This window comes from Olea europaea, chromosome 8 (genome assembly GCF_002742605.1).
Source record: "Olea europaea var. sylvestris chromosome 8, O_europaea_v1, whole genome shotgun sequence".
Lineage (NCBI taxonomy): Eukaryota > Viridiplantae > Streptophyta > Magnoliopsida > Lamiales > Oleaceae > Olea > Olea europaea.
Genome location: NC_036244.1, coordinates 6,003,935 through 6,020,337, shown reverse-complemented (window position 1 = coordinate 6,020,337; position 16,403 = coordinate 6,003,935). Strand labels below are relative to the sequence as shown.

At 35.3% G+C, this 16,403-nt stretch overlaps 2 protein-coding genes across 3 annotated transcripts; one reads left to right on the top strand and one right to left on the bottom strand.

Annotated features, from left to right (window-relative positions):
• The first annotated feature begins 273 nt into the window (after positions 1 to 273).
• LOC111398648 lies at positions 274 to 12,793 on the top strand. Of its 2 annotated transcripts, none has more exons than XM_023025652.1 (19): positions 274 to 482; positions 2,510 to 2,612; positions 2,749 to 2,976; positions 3,599 to 3,685; positions 4,232 to 4,321; positions 4,419 to 4,545; positions 4,633 to 4,736; positions 5,589 to 5,757; positions 5,936 to 6,057; positions 6,376 to 6,504; positions 6,579 to 6,677; positions 6,766 to 6,823; positions 6,903 to 6,978; positions 7,055 to 7,184; positions 8,538 to 8,695; positions 9,444 to 9,516; positions 9,846 to 10,040; positions 10,556 to 10,649; positions 11,785 to 12,793. In XM_023025652.1, the coding sequence occupies exons 2-19, from the start codon at positions 2,538 to 2,540 to the stop codon at positions 12,606 to 12,608; spliced, it is 2,838 nt and encodes a 945-aa protein (XP_022881420.1). In that variant the 5' UTR covers positions 274 to 482; positions 2,510 to 2,537; the 3' UTR covers positions 12,609 to 12,793. The 2 variants fall into 2 exon arrangements, with proteins under 2 accessions (XP_022881420.1, XP_022881421.1); XM_023025653.1 differs by lacking the exon at positions 274 to 482 and adding an exon at positions 779 to 997.
• A 2,012-nt stretch (positions 12,794 to 14,805) lies between these two features.
• On the bottom strand, positions 14,806 to 16,365 carry LOC111398647 (L-arabinokinase-like). The gene is made up of 3 exons (XM_023025651.1): positions 15,855 to 16,365; positions 15,517 to 15,720; positions 14,806 to 15,231 (listed from the first exon to the last, which is right to left on the bottom strand). The coding sequence occupies exons 1-3, from the start codon at positions 15,861 to 15,863 to the stop codon at positions 15,109 to 15,111; spliced, it is 336 nt and encodes a 111-aa protein (XP_022881419.1). The 5' UTR covers positions 15,864 to 16,365; the 3' UTR covers positions 14,806 to 15,108.
• Between the last annotated feature and the right edge of the window lie 38 nt (positions 16,366 to 16,403).

Sequence of the window (16,403 nt, the reverse complement as noted above, 5' to 3'; positions counted from 1 at the left end):
ATGCTAGACATTTTATGGCATTCGATCATCAACATTTGAGTGACCTAACGCATGGACATACTAGAGGCATTGTAGCTTTAATAACGATAGGTTGGCAAGTAAATGTCAAAAAAAAAAAAAAAATAGAACGGTTCCAATTTGCTACAAGTTAATAGATTGGAGGCTAATGTTGCAAATTTCTATTTTCATTTTTTTCAATATTTCACTTTCACCTCATAAATATAAATAACTACCAATAAAAAACAAAAAACCGAAAAAAAAGGACGAAAGTTCGAAAAGCCGTTACGTCCAAACGCATCACTCTCAGAGCGATAGACCGGAAAGACGCGTCGACCGCAAGCAATTTCCACGCCCATTTAATACGACACCGTTCAACCCCCACCGATCATTTCGAGGACTGTCTTTTGATGCTTTTGCTTCTGTGTAGAACGGTCTAACGTGTTCTATTGTTCTCCTCTCCGTCTCTCTTCTCCATTTTCCAGGTGATTTTCTTATTGTAATTTTTTTGATTAATTAGTTATTTCTGCATGTTCAGATTGTAGCTTGTTTATGATCTTTTTTTTTCCCTTTTTTTCTTTTTGGTTCAAAGACCGTATATTGATTGTTCAATTTGTTATTGTCGGCTCATATTCATTGAATTCTTCTAATTTTGTTGATGTATGATGAACAATAGGAGCCCTTCAGTAAGAATTGCAATACAAATTATATTTTGTGCTTTTTAAGGTTAATTCTTTCATGGTTCCAGTGGAACTTATGGGTTTAAATTCCGGAAGTACAAGCTTCCTTTGTGTGGTTTATATAAAGTTCTATGACATTGGTATCCAGCCATCACGGCTAGAGACTCCGGTTGCTTGGTGCATGGATGCCTGCCCCTCGTGGGCGTGGGGTTAGAAGCGTGGTGGTTCTTATGGGGGTTTAAATTCAACATCAGAAGTATGGCTTCCTTTGTGTGGTTTATATAGGTTTGGGTTCTCCAATTTTAATGCTACCTTCTGAGGTATGGCTCTTTCAAGTCTATGACAAATTCTTTATTGAAAGTTCAAAATCATACAGTTTAGTAGGCGTTTAGATGTATGATTTGGTTGGAAGGTGGATGTATGGCGAACCACGACAAATGTTTCTCCAGTAGAATTATGTTATCTTCTTATGATTATTTTCTGTTATGGTTTATCTTGTACAGTTGTAATGTAGCCTCTTTTTTCTTTTTCTTTTTTTTTTCCTCTTTTTTTATAGCACAGATTTTCCTAAACTAAAACAGGGAATTTCTCAATCAGTTTCTCACATTCTACAATAGTAGAAGGGTATACAACTTGTCACCACATCCTTCAATAATGCTAAGACTACCTGCTAGAATCCTAGTCATAAATTCAAGATCTTCAGCTTGCATTCTAAAAACTGTGATAGATTTAAAGTTAAATCTGCTTACAGCCTTGATTGGATTCTGGAGTACGGTAAAAAGTGGAAGAAGAAAGCAGGAACAGTGAATTGCATACTTTTTATAAATCTAAGCACTTCAATTGAGAGGACTTTGTTCTTCAATGGTTTTTTCTTTGAGCATGTTTGGGAAGTGTTTATAAACGTATAAATAGATAGCATGAGCCACAAATAGACTTAGTAAACACATTCACAAAGAGGTGAAGATGAGAATTTAGAACTCCTGATGACTATTTATTAGTAAAAAGTGAGAATCTACTTCTATAATGTGAAATAAATCTAGTGATCATCACTGATAAAGCAGGAAAATAATAATGAGAATGGGCAAAACTGAGCAGAAATGAGAGCCCTTTGGCCTTTTTGTTAATGGTATTTCTTGGGCAATTGTGATTTTCAGAAATGTTTGGCTTCATAAGAGGAAGTAGTACATGGGTGGGAGTATCATGAAAAAAACAAAGAGAGATCACTTGAACTCGGTTGAAAGGTTTTCATCAAGCCTAGTACTAGAAGTTACTTTATCTGAAGGGGTTATCAAGTCTTTGTTTTTGCATTATTCAATATATTCTCTGTGTGCGTGTGTGTGTGTAAGCGTCGTGTGTTCTTTGTGTGCCAAAGGAGGTAAAGCTACATGTCTCCTCCATCATGTAATTTAACTTCAGGGAGAGATTGGCCTGGGTTCATTGAGGAACAGTAACCAAACATATCAACAGAATCTTAGTTCCCAATGAAGAACTATGCGAGCTCGAAAAAAAACTTGTCGCAGGCACTATGAAGTGTGGCATCATATCAAAATGATGAAGTCTACACAACTTTTGTAGCCAAAGATTGGGTTATGGCTTAAGAGACTATGGCCCTCTCTAGACTCTAGTACTTAGGTGACAGAGTAATATGTCACTGATGCCTTTGCCTTGAAGAAGCTGCTGTGGCAGGTTGAACAAGTTTTAGCACTGAGTGGAAAGATATCAAACGTTTTGCTTATTGGCTTATGCTGCACCCACTGAAGTTACTTCTACTTGTCATATGATCTGTTATTCTAATAACATCTTTGTGTTTCTCTAATCTTAATATCTTGTAGGTATAATCTGAAAAATAAGCTGTACTCAATGGGATGGGGAAACATCTACAAAAGGCGGATGAAAGTTTTTGCATTAGCTGTTGTTATCTACCTGGACTACAAGGTGCATTATGTTTCTCAGGATTTGATATCACATGATGATTGGCTCTTATATTTTGGCAAGCTGTGTTCCTTTCTTTTCCAATGCCTTGTAAATTTGAAAGCGCCTTCTCTCCCTTTATATATATATATATCTGTAGGCCCTACAGCAAAGAGAGAAATGGACAAGCAAGACAAAGAAGGCTGGTCTGTGGGAGAAAGCTCATGAACGCAACGCTAAGCGCGTTCTTCGTTTGGTCGTAGAGCTGGAAGGCTTGTGGGTGAAATTAGGACAGTACCTCTCTACACGTGCTGATGTGCTGCCCCCAGCTTATATACACCTTCTAAAGAAGCTACAGGACTCTCTCCCCCCTCGACCTTTAGAAGAGGTAACGTCTTTCATCTCAAGAATGTAAGGATTACAAGAAAGTGGAAAAGAGGAGGGACATGGTTCTTCTAAATGGGAAATATTTTGACACTATTAGGTTAGACAAGCTAATAATCAGTTTTACTACTATGCCGTGTTGTTTAAAGAATGGGGATAGGCTGAACCCAGGTTACATGGCAAGCAAAGAAAATATTTGGTTGGTGTCCAGTATATCATGTTAACTTAAAAAGATGGGAGAGATAAAACCCCTGTGAGTTTGACGGGCATTAATCAGTTTTTTACCTATTTTTGTACTCTTCCATATCTATTATTTTGTTCATATCGCGTACAGCACATCTGTTTTCATGTTTTTGTACTTATGTTCCTAGATACTTAATTTAGCCCATGTTTGAGCCACATTCTAGGGAAAAAAATGCATTATTCATGTGAAATCAATAGGAAGTGTGGTTAAAAAGTAAGACAGTTTTATATTTGCGTGTAATATTATTTTATTGAAGAATGTGTGGTTGAAATAATATCAAATTACTGTTGAAGAATGTATTTTTTTTTAAAAATAATGTGGCTCATACAAGCCCTTAATATGTAAGGGCAATATTAATCTATGAGAAATTTGATTTCCACAGGTTCGACGGACTATCGAAGAGGAGTTGGGGAAATCCATGCATGATCTCTTCTTGAATTTTGAGGATATAGCTCTAGCAACAGCATCGGTAAGACCCTGCACTGGGGAAAAACTTAATTCAGAAGAGTTACAGGGGAACCCTGGGACTGGAATGCTATTTTACTATGGGAACAAGCATTAGCACTGATTTGCACTGCAGATAATTTTATTGTAAAGTGTTAAGAGTGACGTTACAGGAGAATGTCGGATAGCATTTCATAAATTGATCTTTTAACCAAAAGGTCTATTTGTAAGTGATAGGGGCTGTTGCTATCTCTGTCTTAAAACAATTGGACATTAAATGTTGCAGGTAGCATACTTCAGTAAAATTATACTTAATAGACTGGGTAGAAAGAATAGCTGATGATCAATTCAATCTGCTGTGGTAATTTTTAATAAAATTTTTGAAAAAATAAAAATGAAATCTCGTTCTTGCTAGATATTGACCTTTGCTTTATTCCGACATTGTTTTTTCAATTATTCTTCAATGAACACAAGTAACAGTGTAGGCGCTGTAATTGGTTGTACTTTCTTTCCTGCCATGACAGTGTCAATTGTATTTTTGGATGGCTTAAAAATTTATAACTTAATGCAGATAGCACAAGTTCATCGGGCAACTCTGAGAGATGGGCAGGAAGTTGTTGTCAAAGTTCAACATGATGGAATAAAGGAAGTTATACTAGAGGTGATTATGCTCTGGCCTTTGTATTTGAGGTGTGATATGGTTTTTAGCCGTAAAATATTCAATTATATGATTTTAGTGAGTTTTGCTTCTTTTGCAGGATCTGAAAAATGCCAAGTCAATAGTTGATTGGATTGCTTGGGCAGAACCACAGTATGACTTCAATCCTGTCATGGACGAATGGTGCAAAGAAGCCCCTAAGGAACTGGATTTTAACCATGAGGCTGGTATGCTTCAGATAATCCATTAAGTTTGATCTCTATCACCATCTTTAGCATCCTTTTACAATTAAATGCTTCTCTTGGTTTCTCTAGAAAATACTCGGAAAGTCTCCAGGAATCTTGGCTGCAAAAAGGATTTTCAAGATACAAACACGCCTTCCAATCCCGTGGACGTGTTGATTCCAGAAATAATTATGGTATCATCCTTCCCTGATCCTTCTATTTGAGATTGGGTCTGCACAATTATTATTATTATTTTTATTTTTTTTCTAGAGGGTAGCTGAGGCACTATAGTGACATAGAAATGTTAATTCTTAGTATAAAATGCATTCTTTCCTTCTTGTTCCCGGCCCCACATCCACACCCACGCCCACCCTCACCCTCACCCTCACCCTCCAACACTGCTACCCACACGATAAGAAAAATGCAAACACATGCACTCTTACATGGAAATGATAATTCTTTCAAGAAATGGAAGAAATATTGTAAGAAGAAAGCAAGATAAAGTACGGCTAGCAATTGATTTAGTTAGTTGAGGTGGTATTCTTCTGGCAGATAGGCTGAGCCACTGAGTTATTTGTGTAATCTGTTCTTGCCTTTCCTTTTCTGGCTATACAAGTAGGGGTCTTAGGTTTTTAATTTTTAATTTTTGCTTCATTTGTGACAAATGCCTCTAAACTAGCATGAGAATTCTGCAGGTATCTCTTCCTATTAATTTTGATTTCCGTGCTTTAATGGGGGGAAGGCGGACATAATGTCGGGGGTTTATTCTCTCTATCCGGCTGGAAATTATGCCCTTTTGAGAATGCAATGTATACTTTAGATATGGAGATCTACTGATAAGCCAAGATTGTTCTGGATGTTTGAGTAAATTTTCATTCATGTTCAAACAACTTGCACTATAAGAGATTCTTATAGCATGTGTGAAATTCTATAAATTCAGTTTGACCATATTCAGCTTTTATTTTAACTTTCTCTTTTTTTCTAGATAGATTCTTTGTTACTCTTCTAAGTTGTTTTTCACTGTGATACATTTATTCTTTTTCCAGTCAGCTGAAAAAGTCCTTATTTTAGAGTATATGGATGGTGTACGTTTGAATGACTCTGAATCACTTCAAGAATTGGGGGTTGATAAACAAAAACTTGTGGAGGAAATTACACGTGCATATGCCCACCAAATTTATGTTGATGGATTTTTCAATGGAGACCCTCATCCTGGTACTCTCTCTCTAATGCCCACCAAATGTTTGTAGCATATGCAATCTGATTCCTTCTTGATCTCTGCAGTTACTATGCTACAAACGTTTATGGTTCTTTGCCCGTTAAATATTACATTGTGCCCGTTAAACTATTTGCTTACATTACCCCATGAATTGTTTTATCGGTTTTAATCTAGGAAATTTTCTCGTGAGCAAGAAACCTCCCCATCGTCCAATTTTGCTTGACTTTGGGCTCACAAAGATGCTATCAAGTTCAATGAAACAAGCTCTGGCTAAAATGTTTCTGGCATCTGCTGAGGTTTGTACTTCTCTTTTTGAGACTTGAACAGTCATCATTCTTTATAAGAATATAAATGAAAAGAAAATCTACAATTCAATGATTTCAGTGGAGAGCTTTATTATCCCCGAAACTTCAATTGCTATGGTCCAGTAAAATACTTTTCATGTTTTTCATTTTTCCATAATCTTTTGGCTAGATACAGATTATTTCTTTCTATTTTTGTTTTTTGTGTTTAAACATCTTTGTACCAGTTCAATTTTTATTCTTATAGTACTTAGTGGTACTATGATTTCTCTGTGTTGGCTCAAAAAACTTAAAAGAGGCTGCCTCTTGCAGGGTGATTACGTGGCACTTCTTTCTTCCTTTGCTGAAATGGGATTACGTCTGCGCTTGGACATGCCGGAGCAAGCGATGGAGATGGCATCTGTATTCTTTCGTTCTTCAACTCCAGCAAGTGAAGCTCTTGTAAGCAGACACATCTTGTGTTTCAGCGTTCTTCTCTTTGCTTTATATTATACTCACTTTAGTCTTTGGTCTAGGAAAACGTGAAGTCTTTGATGGAGCAAAGGAACAAAAACCTGAAGATCTTGCAAGAAAAGATGAAGCTTAATGAAAAAGAAGCAAAACGTTTTAATCCTGTAAGTTGATGTCATGTCCTCTATTCCAATTGTATCAGCATGTCATTGGACTGTTTTCTTAATTTAATCAAAGCTGAAAATTCTTTAGGTTGATGCTTTTCCGGGTGATACCATTATATTTTCAAGAGTGGTTAATCTCCTCCGAGGTATCAAATAAATGTTCTACTTTCATTTCCTCATTGTGGTATGTAATTTTACCAATCTGAAAATTGACATGGATTTCAGGGCTTTCATCGACGATGAATGTTCGTGTAGCTTATGTAGATATCATGAGGCCATTTGCCGAATCTGTTTTGCAATGGTAAACTTTCTTTTACGATTCCTAGAGTTCTTTGGACTGCTTGACTTTGTTTTACTATTTGTATAACTTGTTTCAGCAACATTAACAAGGGGCCATCTTATAATGCTCATTGGGTTCATGATACCCCCGTCCTTTCTAATGTTGAAGCCAAGCTGAGGCAGCTCTTAATTGATCTTGGAAATGATGATAAAATACTTGGAATGCAGGTGAACACCGTTGCTTCATGCTTGAAAACCTCAGAAATTTTTTTACTGTTCTTATGCAGTATTTATTAACGGACACATAAAGTATCTTTTTTGAAGAACATCATTTTTGATTTTTAATCTCCATTTCTTTTATCTCTTCCGCATTTGAGAAGTAGAGAAGAGAGAGTAAAGCAAGGATGTCTATCTTTCTGGCAGCTTACTATTTTTTCCTGAAATGCGCTGCTTGGAAAGTTTTGAAATTTGTTCTTTTTGGTTCATTAGTTTATCTTGAACCATCTCAGAAAAGGTCAAGTTGTTAGACAAATTTATTCCTTGTAAGTTTTGTAATCGCCGTGCTTCCTCTTGGGGGTCTGGGTTTATATTTGTCATCAAAGGCCAGACACGTGTACAATTTTTATAAAAGGGCGACAGAAAGACTTGAACCTGAACTTTTTCCTCGCCTAATAGGATGTCATGTTGAATCTCCTCGTCTAAAAGCAAAACCTGTAGATGAGATGGTATCACCAGCTTCTTGAATCTTTTACTTGGTCATTTTTATGTAATTTTTAAGTAATCGAGGATTAAGTGAAGATGGTAAATTGTGTCAAAAGGTAGTGCTAACTGTTGTACATATAGAAACAATTCTTTCCATCCATGTCATCCATTAGAATTAGATAAAGAAGATTCACAAGTACAAAGACAACTCTATGTGAAGAGTTCCATAAAAGAGTACTTCACCTCAACAATGCTTCATTTAGGGGAAGCTAAAAATATTTTGACTATACATATTCTTGCTAACATCTTCACTCTTACCTATACTGCTGTAAAATTTGAAGCTTCCTAATATTCTCAATTCCGACTCTTTCTTCTGGGTTATTTTCTTTTTTCTTATCCATTATTTTAATATTGCTTCTTGCCTCTTCTGCTAGTTTTTAGAAGCACATCACTTAATGTTCTTACCATTTCTAGCCAAAGAGTGTGCGCTTTAACCAATTGATTTAGTATGTCATGTTCCGTTTTCTGAGCCCTAGAAGCTGTTCCATATTTTCTTCTAGCAACTCAAGGTTTCTCATCACACTGTCATTAGGCTTTGCTTTGGGTAAGGATCATTGTTTATGAGGCTCGTTCATGGTCCAAAAGTTACAATTGAACTCTCCTGGCATTTTCTTTGGAAATTAATGGACCATTGGGTTCAACTGAGAAGCATAACCCCAGTTGATGTATACTACAATCTTGAACTAGAATATGTGCCTGTACAATCTTCTTATTATCAGTCCTCCTTTTTTTTTTTTTCCAATCATATTCATTTCTTTTCTTTTATCAAATAGCTGCCTCTGATTTACAAAAAGTGGAAAATTGCTCCTGACCTTGCAGGTATGTGCCTATAAAGATGGAGAAGTAATAATTGATACTGCTGCTGGGACGCTTGGAAGATACGATCCTCGACCAGTTCAGCCTGATAGTTTATTCCCTGTTTTTTCTGTGTCGAAGGGAATCACAGCAGGAATGGTACATTGGCTGGTTGATAAAGGGTATGCAACATCTTTTAATGTTTACAGAGTTCATCAGCATGCAGATGTTTAGTTACTGGTGCTGTTGACTTTTTCTATCATCTAGCACCCTCATTGAAAGTATTACCTTATTTTTAACATATATATGTCCCGAGAACTAATGTAATGATTTGGTTGTAGCAATTATTAGCAAATCAAATTGGTTTAATGAATTAAAAGAGTATTTTTAATGTTAATGTATGATGGGCATAGTTACCAATTAGATCTTAAATAGAAGTGCATTTTTCTCAATTTGATTTGGTCATGATGAGCATTTTGGCATTGAAGCCTTGGAGCACATCTCTATAAGTTCTGAGTAATATTCATTTGCTTTATTTTCCCTTCTATTTTTCATGGTAGCACGTAGACATTTTTCTTAGTAATGGTATCCATGGTGCTGGTTTTCTCACTTTATCATCACATGTATTCAATTATCAGGCACATTTTCTAGTCATCCATTTGCTTCAGATTTCATCTGATTTAATCAGAGAGATTGACTAAATTTCTTTGGAAATTCAAAGGAATTATTTTGTGAAAATAATTGTAATCAGCTTATATAAACAGTAAACCGAAAGGGTCATGCCTATGTGCTCTCATATTTAGAAACCCATAAATCTCTATTATTTTTCCCATGGTACAACAGCAATTAGTAATTAATTTTGGTTAGTGTACTTTATTCAGTTAGTACAGCAATGAACATTGTATTAACTGCTTGATGTTGGTGTGACAGGAAGCTGAAGCTTGAGGATAAAGTTGCTAATATTTGGCAAGAATTTGGTGCCAATGGAAAAGATCAAATAAAAGTAATATTCTGTTCTTTCACTCCAAGTGTACTTTCCTGCTGTCATCTAATTTCCTTATCTGTTTTTTGGCTCCATCTATTTTATTGGGAAATTAATACCTTGAAGGTGATAATGAATCGTAATTTTAAATGGTAACATAGATGGAAATTGCTAATTTTTATTTTTATTTTTTAAATCCACTTACTGTAGTATAATCGTGTGGCTATTTACTTTCCCCAACTTGAAAAATGAGAATTCCTATGCTTTTAGTTTCTTTACCTGTTTAATCTGTATATTACAGTTATTACATATGCATATGCTATATTACGGGTGCGTTTTCTCTTCTGTAGGTTCACCACGTGCTTAATCACACAGCTGGTCTGCACAATGCCTTGGCCAGTCTTACACGAGAAAATCCCTTACTGATGACTGATTGGGATGAATGTTTAAATTGTATTGCTAAGGTGGAGCCAGAGACTGAACCTGGCCATATACAACTGTACCATTATTTGTCTTTCGGCTGGTTATGTGGTGGAATTATTGAGGTACTATTAGACACGACCCTTTCTGGTGATGATTGTGCCAGCTTTGGTTCCACATTTTAATCTTTTATATGATCATATTATGCTTCAAACTGAGAATTCTTTGACACAATTACACTGCATGATTGGACTGCGTAGCTAGCGTTTTCATATTATTCTTTATCCTGGAAAAGGTTCTACTCATTCAACTTAATTAATAGAGTACAAGGACTGGAATTCAGTAAAGAAATAGTGAGGATTATTTTTCCTTAATGTTCACTTAAAAATGAAGTCTCCAATTCAAATCATTCTCAATCATTTTTTCAGATAAGAGTTTCCTCTCCTTTCAAGGAATGTTTTGCTTGAAATGTAAGACCGTGCCTGCCCTTTCCATTTCAGGGGAAGAAAAAGATTATGTAAAAGAGAAGTATTAAAAAGACACTTGTTACTTTCTATACTCCAAAGCACTCAAGGAATCCTACATATTTTGAACCATTATATTGGCCTCAACACTAATCTAATTATTATCCATTGTACAGCACGCATCAGGGAAGAAGTTTCAGGAGATTCTTGAAGAAGCATTTATTCACCCTCTTGATTTACAAGGCGAGCTATACATTGGAATTCCTCCAGGCATGTTCTAACCATTCATCAATTGCATCATTTTCTCGTTATGGCTTCTCATGATCTCATAAATGCTTTTGTTGACTGAATATGTTGAAGTATTAACCTAAGCATTTTATTTGTTGGCTTTGAAAAAAGAAGTATTTATCTTTGGATGGTTGTTACCGTAATTTGATTGTTTGTGAACTAATAACTTCGTCATCTTAAAAAAAAGAATGAGAACGAAAAGTAACACTTGTAACTGAAGCTTAATTGAATCATGCCATCTTCTACTAGATGCTCAAGCCACTGAACAAAGGATTAAGATATATATTGCTGGTTTTATCAACAACTATAATGAGTACGAAATTAAATGAGAGTTCACGAGTCTGTGTTGGTTTGCATAGATACTGGGAATTGCAGAAGGATTTGTAGTTTGAGGGCACTATTTTTTCCCTCTTTTAACTTGCTTATGAACGAATTTACAATTTAATTGTATTTGATTAAATATTAATGTGTTTCTGATATTGCAACCGAAAACTAAAGCCCATGAGATGGTGGGGTTTAGTGGCAAGCCTACTGATTTCGTAGGGAAATTATCAGCAAGCAACCCTACTGATTTCATAGAGAAATTGTCAGCAATGATGGATAATCAAACAATTGTGAAAGATAACTACTATTAAAATTTTAAGAAAATTCCCAGACACCAAGAAAATTCCCGGACACCCATGGCCATCAAAAAAAAAAAAAAAAATTCTAAGAAAATTCATAAAAATATTGTAACAATAACTGCATACGAAAAAAGGTTTTAAGAAGTTAGATGGCGTTCTGATGCACCAAACTGAATTCTCATATAACAAATTTAGAGCAATTAACAAGTTTAATAATTTTACTGGTAATTTTCTTCTACTTTTCAGCCTTTTTTCTTTTCGCAAATTTAGAGCAATTAACAAGTTTAATAATTTTACTGGTAATTTTCTTCTACTTTTCAGCTTTTTTTTCTTTTCGTTTGTTTTATTTTCGTTTATTTATTTTTATTCATTTTTCTTTTTGTGGTGAGGGAGAGGGGGAGATGTTGTGGAAAACCTCAACCTTTTCACTGTGTTCTTGATATTTGATCATTAATAGAACCATTCATGGTTTGACCAAATAAATACTGTCACAGGTGTGGAATCTCGACTTGCTAGCCTCACAGTCGATATGGAAGATACGAAGAGAATCTCTGGAATCGCCTCACGTTCAGACCTACCTTCTTCCTTCCAAGCACGAGAAATTTCTCAGATGGTGACTACTCTTCCTTCCATATTTAACTCACTTCAAGCTCGACGTGCCATCGTTCCTGCTGCTAATGGACATTGTTCAGCTCGTGCCCTTGCACGCTACTATGCAGCACTTGTCGATGGAGGTTCAATTCCCCCTCCACATTCTTCTTCTTCCAAGCCCCCGTTGGGAAGCCACCCACACATCCCCAAATTTCAGACCCATAAATCCCCCAAAAAGCAAAAAGGGTCGATGTGCATACAAAAGACGGATATTTCTACTGGCGTCAACTATATTAGAGTTCCCAGTGACATTAGTTACAGCAGTAGCAACGCCTCGACTAGAGCAGGCTATGGGAATGGCCAGAATTCTGGTAAATTATTTAGCAATCCTAGAATTCATGATGAATTCATGGGTGTTGGAGAATATGAGAACCTGACACTTCCAAGCGGAGAATTTGGGCTCGGGTTTAAGAAATCTTACTCAAATGATGGTGACTTAATTGGATTCGGACATTCGGGCATGGGTGGATCGACAGGGTATTGTAACATAGAGCACAGATTTTCAATTGCTGTGACTTTGAACAAAATGAATTTTGGCGGAGTGACTGCAAAGATACTTCATTTAGTATGCTCAGAACTTGGGATTCCATTGCCTGCAGAACTTAACAGACATGCAGAGAGTCTGACCAACGATGGATCGAATGTCGTTCGACCTATGATTAATTGAGAAGGACCAGAAGAAATCAAGAACAATCTATAAATTTTACCATTCTTTTTGTGGGTTTGCAATGTATACGCTATAATATGTATATTTTTTACCAACAAAAACTTGAAAAATTCTAATTTCAGGTGCTCATTTCCTTGCATATTAAGACTACCGGATAAAAGGCTGTTTTGGTTATTGTTCATTCATTTTCTCGTTCTTTTTTCAGGTCTTTTGTTCTGTGTTACCATTCTTTCTCCATCTGTAAAGTTTGCACGTACACAGAGATGGTGAGAGATTAGGATTATTGTGTAACAACAGGTGATGGTTCTTGTAAGAACCTTGATTTAAGTAAAATTTTTACATTTAAAAACATTGAAGGAGCGCCACGTGGGCGCCTTGTTTTCCCAGACCGTGCTGTGTGCACAGCTCAGCACAAAGCACGAGTGACAGCCCCCTCACATTCAAGGGGGCTTGCACACATTAAAAATAAATTAAAATCGAGGTGGGGCCCCCTCATTGTGAGGGGGGCTGTGAATCATGATGGACAACTAGGGGTGGAACCACATGGGGTCAAATAACCCCACAGTTTTTTGGAATTTTTTTTTTCTGTGTGCTGAAAATTTAATTTTCTGTCCCAAAAAGTCTAAATGTTAAATTTATATCCATATCAAATGGTCCATATCGATTATTTAGTCCATAAATATATCATATAATCTACCGATTTCTTCCCAAAGTGCAAACATCGAACATGAACAGCAAACAACCGATTTTTCCTTTTTGTTCATGATACGTTGTTTGAAAAAAAAAAAATTGACCCCACAGTTCGAACTGTCTAGGTCCGCCCCTGTATACAGCAAGTCCTGTACATCTGGTTTAATCCTGTTTACCCCGTCCCCAACCCTAGCCAAGCAGCAGGCTTGAAACAATTATACAAGTGAAATAGTGACGTATCATGCCTGTGACCTAAGAGAAAAAATAAAAATAAAAACCTTCATCTAACTCCTGGTTTCAATTACATATTATGGGAGATGACCAGTTAAAATAATAATAATAAATAAATAAAAATTCTCTGGGTTTCTACCTCTAAATTTGACCGTGGCAGACAACGAAATAAAATTTCAAACACAGTAAAATCTCTTCAAGAAAAATTGTTGGGACCGAGGAAAAATGATAACGTTATAAGGGTTATTAGTTTATTGATAGATAAATAATTTATTGATTTCTTGATAAATAATTTAAAATTATTTTTAGCGAACACTACAAAAATTGATGAATGTCAAGCGCTTCTTCTATTATCCTAGTGAAAATGATACGGGTGATAGAAATGCCAACTAACGAAAAATTTACTCAAATTACAAGCCTACCAAGGATGATCATGATTTAAATAATATATGTACTTTATGATTGTTTCTCCAAAAAAATTCGCATCGTGGCCTTTAGTAATTGTTTTTAAAATAATGTTAAAATGTACAAGATGTGATGCACTCTGTATTCATCACCAAAAAAAAAAAATTAGGTTCGGTGTTGAGTTTGATTTGAGTACCAAACAAAAAATAATAATAATAATAATAATAACTTAAGATGAATATTTTTCAAAAAAAAAAAAAATTATCAAGTAAAAATTCTTAATATATATTATAAAATTTGATTATTTGAACAATCATTATTTATATTTTGGTTGATCCCCAAAAGATTTTAAAATAAAATTATTATCTTTTTGCATTTAGTAAGATTCCCTTAGTGAAAATTACTCCCATCACCACAATTTAAATTAAAATTAAAATTTTACATTTCAACTTTTTTAATTTCAAAATTACTACAATACACAATAAAAATGATGACCAATAAATATATTCACTCCTTTCACTAATCAAAGAAAAACTACAATCACTTCATAAAACATGACATATCATCAAGAATCGATTCCAAGAAATCTTCATTCATTGCAGATCGACTACATCATCTCATTCTGTCCTTGTCTTATGTTGGAAAACCCTCTCTCCAAATTGCAGACTCAAAGGACAGGGCAGACAAGTCCCCTGAAAGTTGATCCTTCCCCATTATAGTGCCATAATGCAACACAATTTGTCCTAACACACTCCTCTAGGCAATATATGATGAGAGAGCCCAGTTTTTGCAGTTCCAACTTTTCTTGCTTGTTTCTTGGATGAATCGAAGTAAAGTAGCCAACAATACATAAATCTCAGTAGGATAACAAGTTGTTCGTCTAATGGTTTTGTTCTCATAGTGTAAATATTTTCAGAGAGTTCCTTACAAAAGAATGTATTGAACTTTAGCAGCTTAGTTGGCATTCCTCCTGAAAGCTTTTTCAAATGTAAATATTTTAAGATAATTTTACTATACCATTTCGTTCCCACTATATCTAATACCGAAATACGAATTTACTTTCATAACAGAAGATTTAAAAATCCTAATTTATTTTTATTTCTTGACCACGTTTCAATGGTGAGAGTCAAGATGGTATGTCATCAATTATAATGTCTACCTATGTATGGAACCATCAATCTTGCTTGGATTGAAGCCGGCGACGAATTTTAAGGTGGCCAAATTTTCCGGCACCTGGGGACGACCCCTCAAAAAGTATCGGTAAGTAACCAGTGGCAGCTTTGTATCTCTGCTGAATCTGCACATTCAAATCAGAAACAGGGAAGAATTCAAAAAGAAAAAAAAGGAAAAAAAAAGAAAAAAAAAATTTTACGCTCGAGCATTGCCAGCATTAGTAATAAGAAGCGCAATTCCAAGAAAATGTGCGGTCGACACTGCATAAATAAGTGTTTTTCTGAACTACTAGAAATGCTTTTCTTTTGAAAATAAGTGTTCATGTGATTATATCTTTAGCACCAAGAAGCTAATCTTTCTATTCTGTGAGTTTTTCTATTCATTTTTATTTGGAATACAAGATAATTACCTCAAGAATTTGCTGGCTGCTTCTTAGACAGTTTTTACCAATGACACAAACTGTTCCACCCGATCCTCCACCAGTAATTTTTGCACCATATAAAGTTCCTTCGGCAGATCTTGAAATTTTACTGTGCTGCATTTCTTGCACTAGCTGAACAAGCCTGTCTGTCCCGTCCGAGCCAAGTCCACAGGCGCTGTAGCTGTAGTGGCACTGTAGAGAATAATACAAAGTTAGAAAAAATCGAGTTTTTTAACATTGCTACAGAATGTCGCAAGTGTAGAGATTTTGTGATGCATACAGGAAAGAGAAAACAGGAAAGCTCAATTATATGAACATTCGAATACCTGATACATCAATTCTCCTAAAGCAGAGAGCTGGTCATCCGAAGATGCGGATGTTAGTAATGCTTTGAAAGCCTGTATATCAAATAAAACTAGATTTTATTTTAAGTCAAAGTTAATAATTAATTTTAACCACATATTTCATCAACTATTATGAAAAATCTATTAAAGTTGTGATTTTAATCCCCCACCAAACAGAGGATAAAATTATAAGCATTATCACCAAAGCCATTTATTATGTATTCTGAAAGTACGATAGGTTCTAGTTTTAACGAGAACCATAATGTGGATATCGATCAATATAAACATCTAGTACTATCTATGAATATGATTTTCTTCAATTTGCCACCTTTCTTTTGGTTTTGGTTAGTATCAAAATAAAGAATTGAATTCAGTTCCTCGACGACAAGTTTCCATCGTGTGCATATATAAGACAAAGGCAGATGCTCTACCTTCCATTGGATTATAGACAGAACACACAAACTAAGACTTATGCATATACCAAAATGATTTGTTGCAAAGTCACCAATTTATGTTTTCAACCAACTTAAA